Source organism: Gossypium arboreum, chromosome 10 (assembly GCF_025698485.1).
Source record: "Gossypium arboreum isolate Shixiya-1 chromosome 10, ASM2569848v2, whole genome shotgun sequence".
Classification (NCBI taxonomy): domain Eukaryota; kingdom Viridiplantae; phylum Streptophyta; class Magnoliopsida; order Malvales; family Malvaceae; genus Gossypium; species Gossypium arboreum.
This window is the reverse complement of record NC_069079.1, coordinates 4,567,626-4,590,206: the sequence shown is the minus strand read 5'-3', so window position 1 is coordinate 4,590,206 and position 22,581 is coordinate 4,567,626. Positions and strand designations below refer to the sequence as shown.

Genomic DNA, 22,581 nt, shown 5'->3' with positions numbered 1-22,581 from the left:
AACTATCATATCAATTAAGTAATATATTCTGTTCAAGTGAATCAAACTGTAAATATATATATATATATTTACCGCATGTACAATTTTAATATAATATATTAAGAAAAATAGTGATAATAAAACAAACATATATAAATATATACTTTTGCATAGAGAATGTGAAAATATCAAGAAAGCCCTATATTTAAATGATGGATTGTATTTTAACTATTCGATTAAAAAATAGATAAATTAATTTTTATATATTTTAAAAAGTATAAATTAATCTATTCGTTAAATGTTGATATGGAAAGTGAATTTAAATGACTAATTATTAATTTCCTCCCGAACTATAGCTAAAATATTATTTTGGTTTTTAATTTTTTATCAGTAATTCTAAAAAATTAAAAAAATTTAAAATAAATATAAATTGTTAAAAATATTAAAACTATTAAAAATTTTGGGCTTCCTTTGTTCCTCATCTTCATCCATTGAGAGCGTGAGCTTCCTTTTCATGGCGGAAGCTTCAGTTCCAAACTTTCTCAGATTGTTCAGAATTCGATTGATAGAATCTCAGAGAGTCATATTATGAAGAAGATCATCACCATTATTTGCCTTCGGCAAACAGAGGTAGCCATTGAAACAATGCAATCTCTCATGTTTTTTTCACAGAAACTAGCGAAACAATACCTCGTCAAAACAACAAATTTCACCTATGGAATTACAGCTACTTGAAGTTGTTGTAGTCGAGGTATACGAAATCTTAAAGCTTTTAAAACTCAAATCTTATGAGTTGGAAACCCTTTATAGTCAAACTGAGGGTCACAATTAGTAGGGCAACGGTGAATATAATGTCCACCCAAATTGCACCGATGGTAGCCATAACCCCACGACGGAATTCGCCACCACTTCCCCAATGTTTTAACATGTGAAACTTTAAACCCCTCTTTGATTTTGGTTTCTTTACAATGGTTAATCCCTGGTTTCCCAGTTGAGCTGTTGGAAATAGAATTAAAATCAAGCCCAAAATCATGGAAATGGAAGCCTCATCCTTGAAGCTCGTCAATCAAATTCCAATCTTGGGTTTTTCTTCTTTGCCGATAACGATGGATAATCCAGGCGGTCGAGGAACCCGACAAATCAAAATATTTAATTTTTTTTTGTAAAATTTTAATATTTTATATTTATTTTAGAGATTTTTAAAAAATTATTGTTAAGAAATATTAAAATGATATTTTAAGTATAAGTTAAATATCAAATTAGTAATATCAGATAAAATTTAACAGACGAACTAATTTACACGTTTTAAAATATATAAAGATTAATGTGCTTAGGGGCTTCCCAATAATTTTATTCATGAAGAACTAACAAAAGGACTTGATTGATCTAAATGTATAATTGTAAAAGTTAGAAAAAAGAATTGTTACAGCTAAAATGAAAAATCAAAGTACAGGCTAGAGTCCAAAAACTTAGAACGAAAGAGACTAGTCAAGGGGGCTTCGAAGACCCTATGGGCCAGGGCTCGTCGTCTATATGGTCAAAACCCTAGTCAATGTGAGACCACCACTGGCAACCATTTTTGGTACCCTAACCCTGGTCCCTGGTTGGCAGGTAGATAAAAGCTAAGGGAAAAATTTTTTGATGACGTGGCACTGAGCTTTAAATGTCTTTCCTAAAAGACGAAATTCACATCTGTGTTTTTCCTCCCCAAAGGATGTCCTCTTCCTCCCTTTATGTCCAAACCAACTCCTTGAGTTCGGTCCTTTTTGTAATTATCCTCAACTTTACCCTTCATAATTATATATTTTAGGTTAAAGTTTATGCTAAGTTCATATACTCTTTATATATTTAAAATTTAGTCTTTTAATTTTCAGATTTAAAAAATAAAAAGTAAGTCCAATTATTAACATAATTAAAATTTTCTATTAAATATCATTTCATTATAACATTTTTTATATTTTTAAAATATCACACCAATAAATTTAAGAGAAAATTTTAATCACGTTAACAATTGAATTTAAAATTTAAAATCTAAACATAAAAGACTAAATTCTAAATGTATGAAAAGTATAAAGATTTAAAGTAAAATTTAACCTACTTTTTATCATCCTTTCATACACCAAGGCAAAACCCATCTTTAAAATATTTCAGATATTAAGATTTAAGATGAGTTTGAATAGACGGTGCGATTACTTGTTATTAGTATAAAAACAACGATGACGATGAAATTAAATATTATAACATGAGACAAAAAAATAAATTAAATGCACTATACTCCACTTAACCACCATTCAAACTCACCCTTAATGAATGATCTTACTTACCACTATGAGTATTAATTAGCATTGCAAGCTATTGGCATAATAAAATTTGTTTAGTATTTGATTAAATTAGAAACTTTTTTAAATGACTACTTTAGAAAGTCAAATGGTTGTAAAAAAAAAAAAAACATAAGTTAATTTTACTTTATTAAGGAAGTTAATGTTATACAGTTGTGAAAGTGTGTTTTTTTCTTTATTATTCTATGGTAGGAAGTAACTATAGATGTTTTATTTATTTATTATTTTACAACTATAAATGTAGTTGAAAAGAGGGGTGAGGATGATAACATTGGTGGCTTAGCCAAGATCTTGCTAGATCATACTGAACCGGATTAAAAAAGTTAATATAATATACTATACAATATAAAATATCATAAAGTAAAAAAAAAAAAACAGTTTCACTTTCTTTTCTCTCACCATTCTCATTGAAAATTTTTGGGGTTTGTTGAAATGTCAGTTTGAATGGATTTGGTTGGCATTTTTCTTATAATGGTACACTTGAGAACACTTCCTCTCTCCCACTCTTTTTCTCTTTGTCTCTCTCATAGTTTGCTAAGCTTTCCCTCACTTTGTGGGGAGAGACACACCACTGGTTTCAGTAAGTAGTTTGAGATTTAAACTTTTTAACCTCTCAAGATTTTCTTTTATGATTTTAAGGGGTTAGTGCAAACCAAGAACACAATCACACTGAAAAATAGCATGATCAAGTTCTATTAAGTGCAGCAAAAACATGATCATGCATATAATAAAACATATAGTATTTCCATTGCCACATTTAGAAATCTTTGTGATATTTGACTACTTTGTTACCTAGACATCAAATCAGGTCCCTCCACTTTCATTTCTCTTTCTCTTGTAAAAAAGACTTCATTTTGCTTCTTCTTTTTTGGTTGAGCCATTTTAGCTTATGTTGTTTTAGGGTGTATTAGCATGCACTTGATGATGGATGACCAAGGCGGTAACAATGCTGTAACTAGGGAATACAGGAAAGGGAACTGGACTTTTAACGAAACAATGGTGTTGATTGAGGCAAAAGAGATGGATTATGAGAGAAGGATGAAGAGAAGTGGGGATCACAGTGAAGGGAGGAACAAACCGGCAGAGTTGAGATGGAAATGGGTGGAAGATTATTGTTGGGGAAAAGGGTGTTTGAGGAGCCAAAACCAGTGCAATGACAAGTGGGATAATCTCATGAGGGACTACAAGAAAGTAAGAGAGTACCAAAGGAAAGTAGCTGAGAGAGAAGGGAATGATAGTAAGGAAAGATCATATTGGGAGATGGAGAAGAATGAAAGAAAAGAAAAGAACTTGCCTAGTAACATGTTATGCCAGATATATGACCGTTTGGAGGAGGTGGTGGAGAAGAAAGGAGCTCAAACGGTGGCCGCTACGGCTGGTGGTGGTGGAGGCTCAGATCCCAATATTCCCAACATATCGTATGTTATGGATAGACCAATGGTTAGTACTTTTCAACCTTCATTACCTCCTCTTTTACAACATCAACTTTCAGCTCCTATATCTGCTGCAATTCCATTACCTCTACCACAAGGATCACCACAGCTGCCGCCGCCACCAGCACCAATAATACAACCACCACCTCTTTCATTTGCTCAGCCACTGCCCACCATAGGTAGGTACTCTCTCTTTCCCTTGCCTTGCTCACATAGATTTAATGTGCCATTTAATAGCATTCTTTTTTTTGTGTGTGTGTGTACGTGTGCTTGAAAGGGTTGGCAGGATTTCCATCACTAATAATTGATAATTTCCGTGTGTCATAAAATCTTCAGTTAGTATTGATTAATTTCATTGGTTCCATATTTTTATGTTGTGGAGATGTGTGATGATAGCTCAGATTCTGATACAAGTGAGCATTCAGACTCACCAGCAAAGAGAAGGAGAAGAGGTGGTGGCAATGGTGAAGGCACCAGTGGGACTCCTAACAACACAAATGAAGTAAGCACTGCAATCTCCAGAAGTGCTTCCATTATAGCAGAAGCCATCCAAGCTAGTGAAGAAAGAGAAGAGAGGCGACATAGAGATCTCTTAAGCTTCCATGAAAGAAGACTAAAGATTGAAGAATCTAAGACTGAGATCAATAAAAAAGGAATGGATGGCCTGGTTGATGCGATTAACAAGCTTGCTAATTCCATCTTTGCTTTAGCTTCCCACAAGAACCAGTCATCAGCTCCCAAGTGATTCTCTTTTAATATTAATTAATCACATTGGTAGTTGTATATAGTAATTGGGTAATCCTCTATGTTTCATGTTTGTACTCTACTCACTTCCATTGATCATTCTAATGTTTAATCTTTTATCTCTAGTGTTTAAACTCATATTTTGTGTTTAAACACAAACTAAGGCTTGGTTGTAATGCTTTCAAAAGTGAAGTATAAGCAAATTGTTGTGTATCTCCTTCAATTGATTGAATCACATGGATTAAAAGTGATAGGTCAGGCCATAAGTGCTTTGTTTAAAGATTTGTCATACAAAGTCTGCAACTTTTTTCTCTTTAAGTTTGCCTTAATATGTTACAGACTTGGCAGTATAACCCTACTACTCTCCTTTGTTTAAAGAACCCCAAAACAACCCCTTCAAACAGTGTTCATAATACATGGTTGGTCCTTTGGAGTGTGAACCACACATGCCATGGTAGGGGAAGTGGAAATGTGAGGGACTCATCTTATCATTTATGAGGTAGAAATGTGAGAGAAAATATTGTTGCAGGCTACTGAACATGCAGTGACCAGTACTTCTCTGGTACTGGTCAAAAGGCGACCAGTCAATGCATCTCTGAACCCTGAGGCCCCGAGGGATGTCTGGTTCCATAAATTTACAGAAATGCCATTCTGGGTTATATTATTGGAGGAGGTAGTAGTTTTCTTTTCTTCTTGTATTGTAGTCTCTGTTTGCCTGTGACAAAAGTTGGGCCTTTTTTTCTCTTTAGTTTCCACTGTGAATTAAGATTGAGAAAGAGGAAAAAAAAAAAAAGAAAAAAGAGGAAGAAGAGGCAATTATTGGCTAATTTGGTAGCTTTGGGTTGTAATTTTCTGACAAAAGGGTTTATATATATGCAGCTTTTATAGAGTGTTATTATTATGTTAGAGAGGCTGGATATAATTGCCATTTTCAGCTTTTCTCTCCCCCCACCTTTTCTCACCAGTTACTATCTACCTCCCCCCTATTTTGGCCAGTTGCTACTCAATTTATAGTACCATTAAGTTTACTTGCTGACTTAGCTAAACCCCATCAAGCTGGATTACATTAGACATTGTTTGTAGTTAAATCTTCAAAATGTTACATACATATAATTAAAGGGTTTTTTGTACTTGAAAATTTAAATGCAACTGATTGGCAGGACAAGGAGGAGGGCCCCCAATTGGTTCCCAACATGAACTTGAAATGGAGGAACACGACCTTGCAAAGATGCCCTTATCATCAATAAAAAAAAAACCCATAAATACGAAGAAACTCAAGGTAAAAAATGGGAAATCTGCTTTTGCTTCTTGCTTGCTTCTAAAAATGCTTTTGTTATGATCTGACAGAGCATCAGCATATACTAAGAAAAAAAGAAGAATAAGAATCCTCGAGAAAACGAAAAATTGTAGCCATGGTGTGTGTGTGCCTACCATAGCTCTCATTAGCTTTACAGTATCTGCAGATTAGAGAATGTTTGATATAGAGAAAGAATTTTTAGGCCACAGAGTCTAGAGATTAGACATTCCAGCAGTAGGTTAAACAGTGTTTGCATTCTATTCCAAAGCAGCTTAATATGGGATATAAAGGTTTATACTTTTTTAATGTGCAAAATGGACGTGAATTGAGAAGCTTTGTTGCTTAACTTTGGAACACTTAAAGATCAATTTTATAAAAAAATAAAATCATCAGGACCTCTCCTCCATTTTTGGAGCTCAAAACTTTGATTTCTTCTGTAAATATATATATAAACTCTGTAGTGGGAAGTTTTGCACACAGTTTCCTGTTAAGATTTGTTGTATTATTGGGGAAACATGTTTGGGAAATTCATGAAAGGTTGAGTTCGGAGCTCGATTTTTCTGCACATTTTATTATAAAGGCCTTTCTTTTAAAGCAAATAGAGGTCCCATGGCCATACCATGCCATGTACTGTCTTATTTATTCATGTAATCGCCTGGTTTATATGAAAACGTTGAGAAATCTTCTTGTTTTTTATATTAATAGTTGATGCGTGATTTTTGTTTGGTTAAATTTTGTTATTAGTCCTTGCATTTTATGAAGTTGTAGATTTAGTCTCAATACTTTAATTTGGTATTTTTCGTCTTTTTATTTTTCAAAATTTAAAATTTTAATTCTCACCAAATGGTGACGGTTAACTCCATTAAATCAAATTTTACTATTTTCAAAATCTGATGTGTCAAAACATATAATCATATGTGTAATGTCAAATGTGTCAACACAATAACATTAAAAATAGTAGTAACATAATAGTAAGATGACAACAAAACAGTAACAAAATAGTAGCAAAAAAATTTTCTAGGCAGATTTGAGCCGGGGCAAAAAAAATAGTTACCTGAGGTCCAACCCATTTAGAAAATAAGTCTTATTTTTTATCCAAATCTATTTTTTGAACCTATATTTTTGTCTAAACCCTCACTTTTTAATTGAATTTTCAGGTTTGGACAAGTAATCCAACCCATGATCAGATCTAATAAAGTGGGCGTTGTTAGTAGTAGGGATAGTCTCAGGGGCTTAAAATTCAAACGCCCCATCCCCCCTTCCATGGCTTATTTAAGGTCCTTCAAATTACCACACATTATAAAGCAAAGAGGCCAAATTCTAAAAATTGGATTTACCAAGTCCAAACATTATATGACAGTATAAGACCACTTTCAAGAACATTATTAGGTATATTTAGGTTTACAACTCCTAAAATCTACTTTCCAGATAAGTTTAGCTTGTTTTCAGATGCTAGAACTTAAAAGCAATGCATCTGCAGGATAGAAAATGCAAAAAGCTTGAAATTTTTTAATAACATTGCCAGTCTCTTTACTGCTTACATTTGTTTTAGATTTCCTTTGATTCAACGTTAATGGGATTCTTACAACAAAGTAATGAATTAAAAAGAGCTTTAAAACCATACTTCTTTTTATTGTCTTTAGGTTGCTGTGCTGATCCTGTCAGATTATGTCGATATGGATTACTGCTGTTCCATGGAGATTATTGCTGATAAAGTTTATATTATCCAGATTTAAAGTGTCAAATATGGATACATGTTCGATATGAGCATGCTTAATTTTTCAAAAAAAGTGTTTTTATTTTATTGTAAAATTATACTCTCGTGTTCATGTTTGAAGTTATTGAACACAGTTGTTTTAAAGAAAATGAAGAATCAGAATAACATATCAAGTTTGCCAATTCAGAACCATATGGTTGTGCCAATAAGAAAATCTTCAATATGCTAATTAGGTAATGTAATGTAATGTAATGTAATGTAAGTAGGCAAAGAATTCCATGTTCAAATAATCAAGAAATGTTCAAATATAACAATCTTTGATTCAAATTTTGAGAGTAAAATGTGCTCATGAAAGAAGTAAATGAAAGATATGGTGTAGGTATACATATCAGTACAAGAGAAATGATTACCAAAAATATATATTAGATCGGAACGATTTACAACGACGATTCTATCTCCATCAACTGGAAAAACCGGATCAGACTCGATTTTCTTTTTCTTTAGTACTTGGATTTTGACTTTTTTTCTCTATGATTTTTTACATGGCAGCAGTAGTAGAAAAATGTACAAGTCTCGGGCAGAACGATACCTGAAGATTTATTAGGCATTCACTGGCGATATTTCATCACTGCCTCTTTGCTAAAGTCTTCAGCACACCTTTAATAATCTTCCCAAACCACATCAAGTTCATGGTGGCTAATACTGCCGGCACACCGAAAACCAAGATATAGCCAAAGATATGCATCTTGATCACCTATTGAATTAATCAAGTCAGTTAGAACAGAATTTTAGCAGATAATTATAGCAAAACGAATCAATGATACCAGGATTGTTCAAATGGTTTACAGTTTGGGCATGGAAATTGTGAAGAGATGGTTATTGGTGGGCGTACAAACTTTAGACAATGTGTTCGGAGGAAGGTGAATATTGGGATTAAACAGAGATTGACCATGCCTTAAAATACAAAGATCATGGAGGTGAAATTACCTGTGTATAATGCAAGTACACATGGTAGAACATGTAGCCGAAAAGCAGAACTCTTGCAACCTGCAATTCATAATTTACCTCAGTTCATCTGACATGCTCAAAGACAAGGGCAAAGGAACTTTAAATAAAGGAATTTTGGCTACCCAATACAAACAAAAGCTTGTTTTGACTGCCACCCGGATCTAATTACTTGTTCAACTTTTCCCTTCTTTTTCCTATTTTTTTCTGTGATATAACTACTCATGTCGGTTTTACGATGAATATAGAACAGTTTAGCTCACCAGCCAAGCCAAAAAGATGACAATTCCATTAATGAGATATGCAGTGGACCTCTTCATACCAGCTGTATCAAGATACCTTCATCACCGAAACAGGAGATGGTTTAATTTATATCAGAATTTCAATAAATAAAATCTCACTAGTTAGAACCTACCATCTTATGTTAATCTCCGGAGTTGTCACCTCAGATATAAGAACCATGTATGTATAAAGCTGTGCTTCGCCAGTAAACATTGAATATGCCACTGCAATTCCTGAAAGACTGTGATGGATAACCTGCAATCAGATGCTAGTATCTTATTAGTCATCCCTTAGCATCGATAGACTACATGAACATAAGCAGTTCAGGCATGAGACACTTGATAATTTGTTGCCTGCTTTGCTTTAAACCATTACGGTTGTATAAATACTCAACTCTATTCAATTAATGAGTCTGAAAGGTGTGAGGAAAACAGCTGAGTTTTTATGGAAACTTCGACTGTGGTGACAGAATGGGTGCCATCATTCTTTACAGCAGTAACACAACAAACAAATAGTAAAAATGAATGCCAGAGTGCTATCCACATAGAGTATACACTTACATATTCTATTCCACCTAAAGAGGGATATAGCCATAAAATCATTGCAAGATCCGAAACGAAGTATCCAACAGAAACCTGTAAAATATAGTAAGTAATAAGTATTTTAAAAAGGCCTAGGCATTGTACCAAAAGTTGGCACTTGAATTTTATCCAGGAAAGTGATCTTAGAAGCAGCGTATATATGAGACATAGTGATGCCATGTTTAATAAACATTTAAGATGGATACCCGGTTGAACATCTTAAAGACCACATAAGAAGGTTAAAACTTACCCCTAATCCAAAAGTAGAAAGTGGTGAGCTTCGGAAGACAAGAAGACCAGCAAGTTCATCAGAAAAGAGATTCGACCAGAAAACCAAGTACAACGATAAAGCAGAAATGAAAATGGCATGAACAGTAGAGATACCACTGCCAAAATACGTTAACGAGCAGTTAGGGAATGAACATGATAACAGAAGAAGAAAAATAAGGAGAAACTAGATCATGCACAACACTAACCGATTGTTCCACTCTACTCGTTGAATTTTAGTAAGACCAGGGTAAGTCTTGCTGTAAAAATTGCTGATTAACTGGGTAAGATCATATGCCTGAGTGATGAAGAGAAACATGTGAAATGAACATCATTAAAGGAAAAATCCATTCATCCAAGTTTCATGATAAAACGGTACTAGGGAACATCCTGCCTTAAGATTCAATGATCCTGAATTCAAAAGTTGAAACATATTTAACATAGGAAAAACTCAATTTACCACTTTGCAAGCAAGAATGCCACCAAGGATGGAAGTGTATGGAATGAAGGGATCTGCAAATAAGTAGTTCTTAACCAACAACTGAGCCTGGTTTTGGTAAGACTTTATAGCCATCACTGTCTGTTTAGGCATTTCTCTCATATTGGAATCTCAAGATCACCTTAGCAATATGGGTGTCTCCTCTTAGTCTCCTCCCTCCTTCATTCATCAATGCCATAAACAAAAACAAATTGGTATCAGAGAAAAGAAAGAAAGCATTCATGTAGGTTTTAGAATAATGGTTCTAAAGAAGAAAATTAAGGAGGTTTCTACATTGGATACTACCACAAACCATATAGTCTACAAGCAAAGGCTTGAAGGAGATAAATAATCAACACAGATACCAACAATTTCCATCCTATTCCAAGATATAAGATCTCCTCCATGTAACGATAACTTCAATTCAGTCAAGTTAAAGCACACACGAAACAACTAAAATTCTTAAAGTTTAATCAAAATGAAGAAAGCAAATACTAATGGTAAGATTCAGATCAAGCAAGTATTCCCATTTCGGGTAAGCAAATGCAAATGCAAATATGCAATGAAAAAACATTGATATTTGAAGTAATCTATTTGAAGAACACTTAAATGGCATTGGATCAAGCAATCAAAAGTCATAACGATAGACGCAAAACAGCTAACAAATCCGATAAATCGACTTACCATAAGCATCTGTTACAAGCTTGAAGAAACAACCACGAAATGTAAGCAAAATGCAAGTTGGTATTTAAAGGAGAAAAGGAAAAAAAAATAAAATCTTTGAAAGAGAAACCTTAAACCAGAGACCAGAAAAAAAAAAGGTTTTTTTTTTCCAAGGCTAATCAATGCCTGAAACCCAGAAAAAACAAACCTTTAAAGACCCATAACTGAGTACAAATGGCAAAAACAGCAATGCAAAAATGAACAACAACCCATGAAAGAAGAAGAAGACTCAAAACCAAAACATAAGGTACACGAAACTAGAAAGAAGTGAAATCAAATCCTATTTTATCATTTGGGTACCAAAAAGAAAATGAGAGAGTGGCACCAACCGTAAGGTTTAATCAGTGTGGGAAGAGTATTTTGGAATCTTCAACCAACTCAATAATAACCAAAAATAATTGAAAGGTATAAAAAAATTCAAGCAAAAAAGAGCAAAAGCAGAAGAAGGAAAGAAGCAGTAGTGTGGATTGGTGAATATAGGTGCTGGGGGTGAATGGTGATGGGTCATGTAATGAGATTGGCTAATGAGAGACGTTGGGGGTGTTCAGCTTATTCGGTTGGTTTGGGGCACTTTACAGAGTGGAGATTGTGGAGTTTAGCCCATTGCAATCTTATCCTTGCAAGATTGAGAGGAAGATAATAATAAGACCAAAAATGAGAAATGTGTGACACTTGTTTTATGGGTTATGTTATGTTTTATATGTAGAAATTTTGAATTTTACTTTTTTTTTTTTTTGTTTGCTTGAATCAATTCCAAAGCTCAAAGTGATTTAAAACTCTTCAAATGGGAAACATGTGACTTGTTTGTTATCTAGTAACTTTTTTTTTTTCAGAGAAGATTTATTTACATGGGTAAATATTAAATAATATAAATTCATATTGTTCTTTTTAATAATTTTATTATAAGTTCTGATTATATCTGTTAAATTGTGTTGTTTTTTACCATTCTTGTTACTCTTTCTTGAATCCTAAATTTTTTCATTGCTTAGTGTGAGATTAAGTGTATACAATATATATATATATATATATATATGTGTAAGTTGTTTAAGAAGCATTGAATTTGAAGTAAAGTCTTTTGGGTATGGGGTTGTGAGGTGGGAACGGGTTCCATCATCCCTGAGCTCAAATCTGGCCTTGGGGTCGTCTAGAAATGCAGTTGTTCAATGCTGAAAGGGGTTCAAAATATTATTTTTTAATTTTTAAGCGGCTCAAAAAAATTTAACTTTTAAAAGCCAAAAAAAAAAATTACCATCTTTTAAGGGTCCAAATATACTTTTACCAACTTTTGAAGAACCTAAAAAAATTTATGTAACTTTTAAAAAACTTAAAATCCCATTTTATTGTTCTATCTAAGGCCCCAAAATATAAAAAAAGGGGCTTACCTGAGTTAATCACAATCCTTATTAGCACTAGAGTTTAACCATGAAATTTTTTGTTAGAAATCAAAATAAAACGAAATTATGATATAATTAAAATGTAGTTGAAATTTTTATATGATAAATTTAATAAAATTGATATAAAATGTTAAATTAAAATATTAAATTTTATAATATTTTGAATTCAAATATATATCTTTTGAATTTTATATAAAAATAAAAATATTTATAAAATAAATAATTCTACAATTAAATTAAAAACCATCCTTAAATAAAAGTATTGATGAAAGGTTTTAAAAAGTCCAAAGACATTAATTTGGCTATCTGGCACTGGCCTTCCCCTTATCCGCCCCATTAGCATTCCCTTAGCCTTGGCTTTCATTGTGCTTTTGGCATGAATGAACATCGTTTTATATTTTAGCAATTCTTTCCTCGAAAATGCAAGGATTTATTTATATTTAATATTATGTTATAATATATTAAAAAAAATTTATGCGAAAATTATGTAATTTGTTAAAATTAAATCAGTATAGATTTTTTTAGATAAAACTACACGTAAGACAGTTAAATTATCAGTAAATTTATGTTTTGATCACATAAAAAATTTACAAAATAGTCACAGAACTATTCAAAAAATTTTATCCGAGTCATTGAATTGTTAAGTTTTTTTTTCTTTTTAAAGTATGGTTAGTAAACTCCAAACGACGATTTGACGAATGGTACAATGGATTAGTAGTCATCGACGAATATAAGAATATACCTTAAATTAAAATCGATTTGGCAGTCGGTGTTTGAGATCAAATAAGAAAGTTATTTGAATTTTTGTTCATAAATTCATGACGCAAAGATGTTTCATAAAAAAAATTAAACTATGGAAAAAAAGGAGAATAAGAGCTTCCGATTAGTGCAACCGGTGTAAACAGAGAATGTCATACAACAACGCTTTTTAACAGCCTAATTAGCTTAAATGAAAACTTTCGAATAGTTAATTGCCCATTTTGCAACATTTTGAAGTTGAATGATCAAAATATAAACTTTCTAATAGTTTAGTGACATTAAGAGTAGGGTTTTTTCTTTTTTTCAATTCATATATTTTTTTACGGACGTAGATTATTACGACACACACTACAAACAAACAATCTCTATTACTTGAACTCATAAATTAAATTATGAGATAAATACTCATGACAAATAAACTAAATATCGAGATTATACTACAATTAACTTTTGATGTTAACTCAATTAAAAATTTAATAATATAAATAAATGTGTAATAAAATAATAAGTGAATATGATCTGCTTTTAATAAAATAGTGTTATGTGATTCCATAAATTTTAATAATAAATTAAAACAAGACGTGCATGAAATTCCAACCAACACCCCCATGTTCTTCATTTTTTATTTTTATTTTTTACTTTTTTAAACTACTACCTGCTTTAATTAGCTTATTTCAATCCAATCCTTTTATGCTTTCAAGGATTATATAATTACAAAAAAGAAACTATGATAACCAAATTTCACCTAATTAAAATTTGGGTAAACTATACAAAAGGTCACCCAATTATGTCGTGTTCCTGTTTTAGTCACTAAACTTTAAATTTTTTCAATTTAAGTACTAATGTTTGAATATGTTTCTGTTTTAGTCACTTGCTGTTAATTTGACAACGGGAAGTTTTTTTCTAAATATAATGACATATTTAGTCCTCAATACTTACGTATCTTGATTCTAAATAATTCAATAAATTTAACCTTTCATATTTTCAAATTCTATCAATTTGATCACCAAACTTTCTAACCAAAGCTTTCAGCTTTTAAAACAGAGGCATCCCACATCTATTGAACTATTAGGGAGTTTTAAAAGCCGAAAGCTTTGATTGGGAAATTTGATGATCAAATAGATAGAATTTGTAAATGTGAATAGTTAGATTTATTGAGTTATTTAGAATTAAGATTAAATTAATAGAATAAGTAAGTATTGATGACTAAATGTGTTATTATATTAATTAGAAAAAAGCTTTCGTTATCAATTTAACCGTGAGTGACCAAAACATAAACGAATTCAAACATTAATGTTTAAATTAAAAAAATTTAAAGTTGATTTGCTAAAACAGGAACGCGAGAATAATTAAGTGACTATTTGTATAATTTACCCTTAAACTTTTATAATTGATTAATGATTAAATTCAACTATTAATTCCTATATTTAGTAAAAATTATGAATTAAATCCTTACACTTTAATAAAATATCAAAATAACGTGATAGCAATTGATTTGAGTAAATGAGATGCATGGGTTTGGTGGGTTCTAGACTTCTAGTGTAGTATATGCTAGATAAAGATAATTAATAAATATGTTAATCAAAGAATTAAATAAAATTAAATGAAGTTGTTGTATTCAACTACTCTTTTCCATTCTTTCATTTTCTAGTTAATTCGATGGAAAATATTTAATTTTTATTGGTTTACACAACTAAAAATGGTACCAGTAAGGAAAAAAAAATCTGAAATCTTTTAAATCTCATATTAGCCGATTGAGTCTCGATTTAGTTAGTATCGACATTGTTGCTGGTCTAAGTGAACATAGTTTAAGTGCGCTGAAATACATTATTATCTTATTTAAGGGTTAGAGAAGGACTATTAGTACTTTTAAGTATTGTATCAAAAAATTAAAACTAAAAATCATGATGTTGTACTCAGATAAAAAAGAAGTAAATAAAAAAATTCCTTAACAAAATTATCATTTAATTATTTGATTTATTTTGTAGTGCAAAATTTAAATTGTACTTTTAGATTAAAACATATTCTAAGATGCTGTTTAAAATTTTAATTTATCTGCTTTTATTTTTCGATTTTAAAATATAAATTTAATTAAACATTATGAGAATTTTTTGTAAAATCTATAGAATAATTATTTGAGATCAAACTCAAACTCTTGTATTTATAACATAATATTCTTACCATTAGACAAAGAGATTATTGACTACAACATAATTCTTTTTATTACATAACTGTCAAGTTATTATTTTTATTTTATTATCATGTTTAGGGTTCGTGCTGCCTTCTAATAATATTGTCTCTAAGGTTCAAACCTAATGGTCAGAATATTTACCGCCCCAGATGTGGTTTAGGTTCAAATCGTGCTAATTATTAGGACTTTGTCCTCCTTTTATAATTAAAAAAAAAATTGAACCATAATATAGCTTGAGATGAGTACAAATACAATCATATCAATAGATAATAACAAATGTATTACATTTGAATTCAGAAATTAGACATAAATTTTACTTGGATCAAAATTATCCACATAATCTTTTACATAAAATGGGATTCCACCTTAACCTTTGTCAACAGTGTTAAAATTTTATTAGCGAAATAATTAACTTTGGGTTAGTTAAAAAAATACCTGGTTGGGGCTTAGGTTGAAACTTGACTACTCGAGCATAGAGATTTAATCAATGATTTGTGACAGTTTGGTCTGTGGACTGACAACTAACATAAACATAGGCCCAAGCTTGCTACTAAATATCTGCTAAAGTAGTAGCAGCATTGTACTAAAAATTCCCAAGATCAAAAGGATTGCTCAAAAGCCTGACTGAAGGGGCTTGGAGATTGCCAGATTGGTACTTGTAGATGCGGTGGGATTTTCTATAAATTGGTTCAATCCCCGCTATGGCTCGAGTTTGAGTAAAAAAAATCGAAATATTGAGATGTTTAAACGGGTTATGAAATGTATGTTAAAAGAATCTTAGTTACTTGAAATTGAATCGAATTTTATTTTTATTTTTATTTAATTAATAATTAATTTTAATTATATATAAATAATATTTTATATAAAAATAGTGAAAATAACTTAAATTTTTTTTGAAAATTTGTTTATTAGAAATATTTATGAGAAAAACTCTAACAGTTTGTCAAACTTTATTATATTTTTATTCTTTCAAACTTTAAATAGCGAAACTGGTGAATACCAGAATTGTTCTATATTCATCTTTAAAAAAAAAAATGCCACCGAAAGGATGAACGGAATGACCTTATGATGTTAATGGTAAAAGTTGGCCATAATCAAAGTGAAGAATAAAGGCACCCCCATTACCTAGTGAGCGGCTAAAATTACTACCTAAAATGAGGATTCCCTCTTTGCTTCGCCTGCTATGCTAAGCTAAGAATTCTTCCTTTAAAGCCACATGACGTTTCTTCTTTGAAACATTTTCTACTTCTTTTACAGGTATCTGATACCTTCAACCAAAGACATAACTTCCACATTTTCTTTCTTCTTTTTATGGTATCTATTCAAAGTTCTGGAACCGTATATTTGCAGTATGATTAATGCTATAAAAACACATGAAAGTACAATGCCATGAATTTTCATTCAAGTTGATGGTTTCGGCCGCTGGTTTTTGGTTAGAATGATAAGATCGTCAAAAAACGTTTTCCACCGTGCATATTGCTCCACTTGTTCAGAAAATAAACAAAGGTTAAAAGAGATGAATCAGTTGAAAATTTCTATTATCATAGTTCTCTAAGGCACTAAAGAACATAAACTTCCTATAGATCTTTAATGGTGTATGTATAAGTTTGGTTACCTTTATCACCAGAGGATAGGTTATCAAACAAGTTATCCCTGGCAACAGGTAGTAGACAGAAGCAGAGAAGAGTTATAAGTTTTACTCACAAGAAATCCTTACCGATATAATCACAATTTCCTATACTTGTAGGGGCCACCATCTCTCAAAGAAGATGACGATGATGATGAAGACAAACCGTTGCGGTTAAACTCGGCCTTGTCCTTCTTAAATGCCCTTTGAACGTCCTCCTTAAGCTCCCTGAAGCGTGATCTCTCTATCTTTTGCTCTTCTGGGGTCCCTGTCTCAAGGTAAGACAAATCAGGAAGGTCATCCTCCATGAACTTATCGAGCACTTCTGAGCAATGAGGGAAATAGCGCCGACCCATCTCCACTGTGAAACAAACCAACATAATAGATTTAAGAAGTTGTGAGCAGATTTTGTTTGTATCAATTTCCAGCAGAGAATAGCCACTAAAAAGTACTTGCTTGAACAGGACATAGACAAAAAATGAATCTCCTAATGCAAAAATAGAAAGGATGACATGAAAGAGATGAATGGACCTGAATATAAAGATATTTAAAGCGCAATCCCTCACCTGTTTTCATAAGGGCTTGCATCCTAGCAAGAAGTCTTTGCTTCTGCATAATGGGTGTCTCATTCAAATCAACCTGCCTTAAGTTTCCATTTGAACCTTTTGATGGAAAGCCAGTAGCTAACTCGGAGGTTGTTTCGGCATGTGCTATGTCAATGGCAAGTTTTGCTTCACTAGGGAAAAGTAACCTTGCCAATGCCACTGCAATAGACAACATCACTAATAATTAATCTTCTCCAATGCAATTTTAAGTGCAAGTAGTTAAATCCGAAGGAACAAAACCACATCTTAAACCAGATTATAAAGAGAAAATTTACATGCTTGACTCTATCTAAAAGTCGACTGAAAGAAGCCTACCAAGTATTTGATCACATTCATACTTTTTCGATTGAAACATAGCCTTTTATTGGGGCATCGTAAATGGATGACCAAAGTACAAGACCTAAGACTTATATCTCAGCTAGTTCTACAGCATAAATGAAATGCTGGGAAATGCAATACGACAAACCAATTAGAAAGAGCCACATGAAATCCCCGAATAAAGTAATACCTCGATTCTCTAGGTACAGAAGTCTCATATGCAGATCATCAGACAATGCATGGGAAGCAACAGAAACATCTCCAGCCATTGGATTTCTCCTCATTTCCCTCTCTAAAATATCAATGCATATCCGGTCTTTATTCGTTTCCTTCCCTTGCTCCGTCTTGGCATGATAATCCTTTGGTCTTGTCAACCTCCGGCAGATGTTAACAGCACTTTGTCCATCCAATGTCAGTGTTGAAGCAGATGCCCCTTTTGCTAGAAGTGCCATTATCACTGATGGTTCTTTTCGCATTGCAGCTATGTGAAGAACTGTGTAACCACGAGAATTCCGCAGATTGACATCAGCCAGACGCAGGCCAAGAACCTCAGAGACAACTTTGGGGTCACAATATGCTGCAGCATAATGGAGTGCAGTAGCATCATCCAAAGTTATGTCAGACTCAGTTAAAAGTAATTTAACAAGTTCGACATCATCAGAATCCAATGCTTTATGTATTCTCCGAATTCTTTTCTCTCGCAAAGGATCAACCACTGCCTCATTGCCTTCACCATCAGAGGGAGACTTGCAGCGAAGCAACCGAATACTCTCCGTAACTTCATAAGGAAGCTCTTTCTCGATACAGATGCTATCAAGATCCGACCTTGCTACTCTATCAACACATTGAGAAACTAGTTGACTGCATTGACAGTGGAAAGCAACCACGAGGATTGGCATGATATCCTCTAGGAGAGCCTTCTCAACAAAGTTAAGAAGCCGCCGCTGCAAATATATACAAAAATGAAATCAGTAGGCATTCTCTTGTTCTAGTCAAGCCAACAATGTTGTTTAATTACCATATCAACATAATGGTTTCTATTACATATCAAAGGTATCCATGTAAGCTTACACTGAGTACACATTCAATGCATTTACATATATATATAAACTATTACTATGATAATCACAAGTCAACACTTAAAATTGACAAGTAAACAAAGTTGCTAAAAAATCAATTCAGCATGTTTACCTGAAAAAGTGGAACAAGCTCCAGTATTTGAAATATGGATGATGCATACATCGACTCCACAGCGAAACTTATGGCGGGTCGACAAGCATCATGAGCACAAACATTATCAACACAAGTTGAAACCTCCATAGGAGAAGGCTTGAGCTTTCCAGTATACAAATAACTTAAGAACACCTGAAAAGCTTCAAGTCCAATCTTGCCATAAGGCAACAACTCAGACATGTTATAACTTGGCTTTCCATCTTTCTCAGAAGACCCAGATCCTTCCTTAAAAACCTCATTGAAAAACTTACTCCTAACAGCTAAAATACATCTATGAACACCAACAGCAACACCTTCAACAACTATATCAGCATCACTAAAAACAGGACAATTGTCAACAATTAGTTGCTCCAAACTAGAGCTGAGCTTGGTCAAACTTAAAGCTTCAAGGTTAGCCCCAGTTTCAGGAACAGAAAAAGGGGGTATATTGTGAGTGATTGAGCCATTTGATAGATGAGAAGATGAACTGAAACTCAAAGAAGATGATGGCTCAGACAAATAAGCCATTAAAATCTTGAACAAAAGCTTAATTCATGAACAAGAAAGATCCAAACTGTGGTCCCAAAAATCCAACCTCTTATTGCTATTGAGCCAACAGAAAAAAACGTAAAGGAAAACTAAATCTCGAAGCTAAATGTAAAAGAAAACTGCGTACAAATCCGAAATAGTATTGTTAAACAAAAGTATCAAAACTAGCAATTATTCCTATATAGTTTTGGTTTTTTTTTCCTTTTCAGAAAATAAGTATTCAGACAAACAATACTCAAAACTGAATCTCTAGACTGATATCATCATAATAATTTTATGCAACAAAGAGATGAAACAGAAAATTCCAAATTGAATTTTTTTTAGAGAGTTAATTTTACTAAAATACATGGCGGAAAACAATTATAATGAAAGCATAAAAATACAAACTTGCTTGAATTTCCAAACCTTTCAATTGACATAATAAGTGGGGAAAAAAAAAAGAAATCAAAAAAGAAAAAAAGAACTAGAAGAAAGGAAAAGTTTTTAAAAGAAGATCAGGAATCAGATCCTAAAAGAAAGAAAACCCATAAATATTCACCTAATTAGCTCTATAAAAGATGCAGAAAAAAAATGAACTTGTCAAAAAGATCAAAGCTTAATTGATTCTCCCATTTTTTTGATGAAGAAAATAAAAAACTTCAAAGAGAAGGGTAAAAAAAAAATAATTAAGAAAAATGCAGAAAATAATAAATAAAAAAAGAAAAATAGTCCCCACGTCCGTCCGGAAAATGACGATTATTAGGAAATTTCATATTTCTTGGCTTCTCATTGTGGAATTGGGAGGGTGAAATGAAGTCGTTTAGATGACGCTAAAGGTGACGTGGTAAATTGTGGCTAGGTTCCAATGACGTCATCCATGACATTAGTTTTGTGGGCTCCTTATTGGCTGTTACTTGCCAACTGTCAACTGGCGGACCGGACAGCCCGGTTCATACGATCGAGTCTTGGATTTTTTTTTTATCATAATGTAGGCCCTAACTTAGAATTAAATTAAATTAAATTAAATTAAATAAATAAACAATTTTAAATTTAAAAAGTAATTCAGTTTATAAATGATATTATGAGTGTGACAGCAAGGTTTAGCTTTCAGCTCTTGATATTGAAATTAATTTAATAACTTAAACTACAACTTTTATGTATTGGAAAATAGTTTTAAGCTTTTCTATTTTACTTAATTTTATTAATAAATAACTTAAAAGCCAATTAAAACTTTGGATTTGTTCTAGAAAAAGTTTTGAAAGGAGAGAATCCATAAATAATTTTTTTGTTTAGGTAGATTAGAATTAGAAGTGGTCATGAGTCGGGTTGGACTGTGTTTAAGTATGACATTAACATGTTTTATGTTTATCCAAACTGGCCCGCCCATATTTGTAAAAAACTAATCTAAGCTCATTTTAGGCTGGCCCATATTATTTTTAAGATTTTTTAAAAAATATATTTATATTATATTATTTTAATATTTAATAATTTTATACATTCTTTGTTTATTGAAATTTTTATACTGATCATATTAACATTATTTTAATGTTCACATTAGAGTAGTATTATATATTTAGTATAAGTTTATTTTTTTGAATGCGTTTTAAATTACATAATATAAAGTATTATAAAATTAAAACATGTCGAGTTCGAGCATTGAATGTCCAAACTCTCCCAAACCCATTTTCGGGCCTCATATATTTTTACAAACTCTCTCAAATTTCAAACAAACCTTCAAATCTAGACAAATAATCTAATCTATGGACAAGTCTAATTAAAATAGATACGGGAATAGGCACGTATATATTTACGACGCAAGAGGAATGAATCAACTTTAGAAAAGCCATACCACATGAAATAGTTGGTGTTGTTTTCTAATGATTTATAAATTTTGAAGAGAAACAATGGGATAAAAAAAAATTGCATGACAAATTATTTAAATGTAGATAACTTATTTAATTATGCGATATTAAAAATAATAATACAAATTTAAAAATACTTTAAACGAAAGATAGAGGTATACCATAATTTTTACATCTATGCTTACATACAATCCAAGGAGGTTGCATCTTTACAAATATTAAAAACCAAAAAATTCTTGAATGTAAGGGAGGAAGTAAAATGGATCCATCAATCACCATATTATGCACTGTGCAAGTGGAAACTTCCAACAAAATGAATTGTAATATGAACTCAATAGGCATGAAGATTTCTTAGATGTAACTATCAATAAATAAAAATTTGTAAAATATGGCTATTGAGTATTAGTTCAATTAGTATGGACATTGTTATCAATGCAAAAGAACGTGAGTTTGAGTGCATTGAAACACATTATTATCATATTTATGGAAAAAACTAGTAGTTTTAGATGTTGTCTTACAAAAAACAGATGTGATTCAAACCTATAATTTAATTATAAGGTGAAGAAGACAATTCAAAGTTATTTTTTATTCTTAATCATAAAAAAAATGGTTGTGGAAAAAGTTATAAGATATATTAAGTATAAATTATCTAAATTTAGATAAATTATGGTTTAAGGGTGTAAAAACCTTTAAACTTTTTCAAAAAAAGTAATTAAGTCCTTATTTTAATTTTTTTCACTTAATTGGGTATTTGAACTTTCAAAATACATAAAAAAAAGCTGTCAAACTTTTTCAAAAAAATAAATAATTAAGTCCCTATTTTTTCACTCAATTAGGTATTTGAACGATAAAATGTATTAAAAATGCTATCTGACCACTAACTTTAACAGTTGATCATTAAAGTTAACTGTCTCTAATTTTTTCAGTTAAAGCCACCCCATGTCACAACCACCACGTGACATGTGGCAAAAACTTATAAAAAATAAAAATCAATTTAACGATTAACTTATAAAAAGGATAAAAATATTAAATTTTTATTAAAAATTAGAAGAAAAAAATCTAAAATATTGTAAAATTTTATAAAAATCATAAAAAATAATAAAATACATAAAAAAATCATTTAACGATTAACTTTAACTGGTGACCATTAAAGTTAGCAACCCCCATTTTTTTTAGTTAAAACCATCATGTGTTACACCACAGTGTGACATGTGACGAAAAATGATAAAAATAAAATTCA

The 22,581-nt window shown here is 31.7% G+C and overlaps 3 protein-coding genes across 6 annotated transcripts; 1 reads left to right on the top strand and 2 right to left on the bottom strand.

The window, feature by feature from the left end:
- Positions 1 to 2,656: 2,656 nt before the first annotated feature.
- On the top strand, positions 2,657 to 4,708 carry LOC108488338 (trihelix transcription factor ASR3-like). Of its 3 annotated transcripts, none has more exons than XM_053019851.1 (3): positions 2,657 to 2,898; positions 3,220 to 3,930; positions 4,177 to 4,708. In XM_053019851.1, exons 1-3 carry the CDS (start codon positions 2,763 to 2,765, stop codon positions 4,494 to 4,496), a joined length of 1,167 nt encoding a protein of 388 aa, XP_052875811.1. In that variant the 5' UTR covers positions 2,657 to 2,762; the 3' UTR covers positions 4,497 to 4,708. The 3 variants fall into 3 exon arrangements, with proteins under 3 accessions (XP_052875811.1, XP_052875810.1, XP_052875812.1); XM_053019850.1 differs by having other exon boundaries at positions 4,153 to 4,708; XM_053019852.1 differs by having other exon boundaries at positions 2,659 to 2,898; positions 4,148 to 4,393.
- Positions 4,709 to 7,836: 3,128 nt separating this feature from the next.
- LOC108487164 (uncharacterized) lies at positions 7,837 to 11,536 on the bottom strand. 2 transcript variants are annotated; one of them, XM_017791429.2, is made up of 9 exons: positions 10,807 to 11,536; positions 10,105 to 10,302; positions 9,854 to 9,942; positions 9,628 to 9,763; positions 9,357 to 9,431; positions 8,930 to 9,051; positions 8,778 to 8,853; positions 8,497 to 8,556; positions 7,837 to 8,263 (listed from the first exon to the last, which is right to left on the bottom strand). In XM_017791429.2, exons 2-9 carry the CDS (start codon positions 10,243 to 10,245, stop codon positions 8,135 to 8,137), a joined length of 828 nt encoding a protein of 275 aa, XP_017646918.1. In that variant the 5' UTR covers positions 10,246 to 10,302; positions 10,807 to 11,536; the 3' UTR covers positions 7,837 to 8,134. The 2 variants fall into 2 exon arrangements, with proteins under 2 accessions (XP_017646918.1, XP_017646917.1); XM_017791428.2 differs by having other exon boundaries at positions 11,175 to 11,536.
- A 5,160-nt stretch (positions 11,537 to 16,696) lies between these two features.
- LOC108489592 (BTB/POZ domain and ankyrin repeat-containing protein NPR1) lies at positions 16,697 to 20,259 on the bottom strand. Its single transcript, XM_017794245.2, has 4 exons — positions 18,931 to 20,259; positions 17,930 to 18,683; positions 17,383 to 17,580; positions 16,697 to 17,177 (listed from the first exon to the last, which is right to left on the bottom strand). Exons 1-4 carry the CDS (start codon positions 19,477 to 19,479, stop codon positions 16,915 to 16,917), a joined length of 1,764 nt encoding a protein of 587 aa, XP_017649734.1. The 5' UTR covers positions 19,480 to 20,259; the 3' UTR covers positions 16,697 to 16,914.
- Positions 20,260 to 22,581: the final 2,322 nt, after the last annotated feature.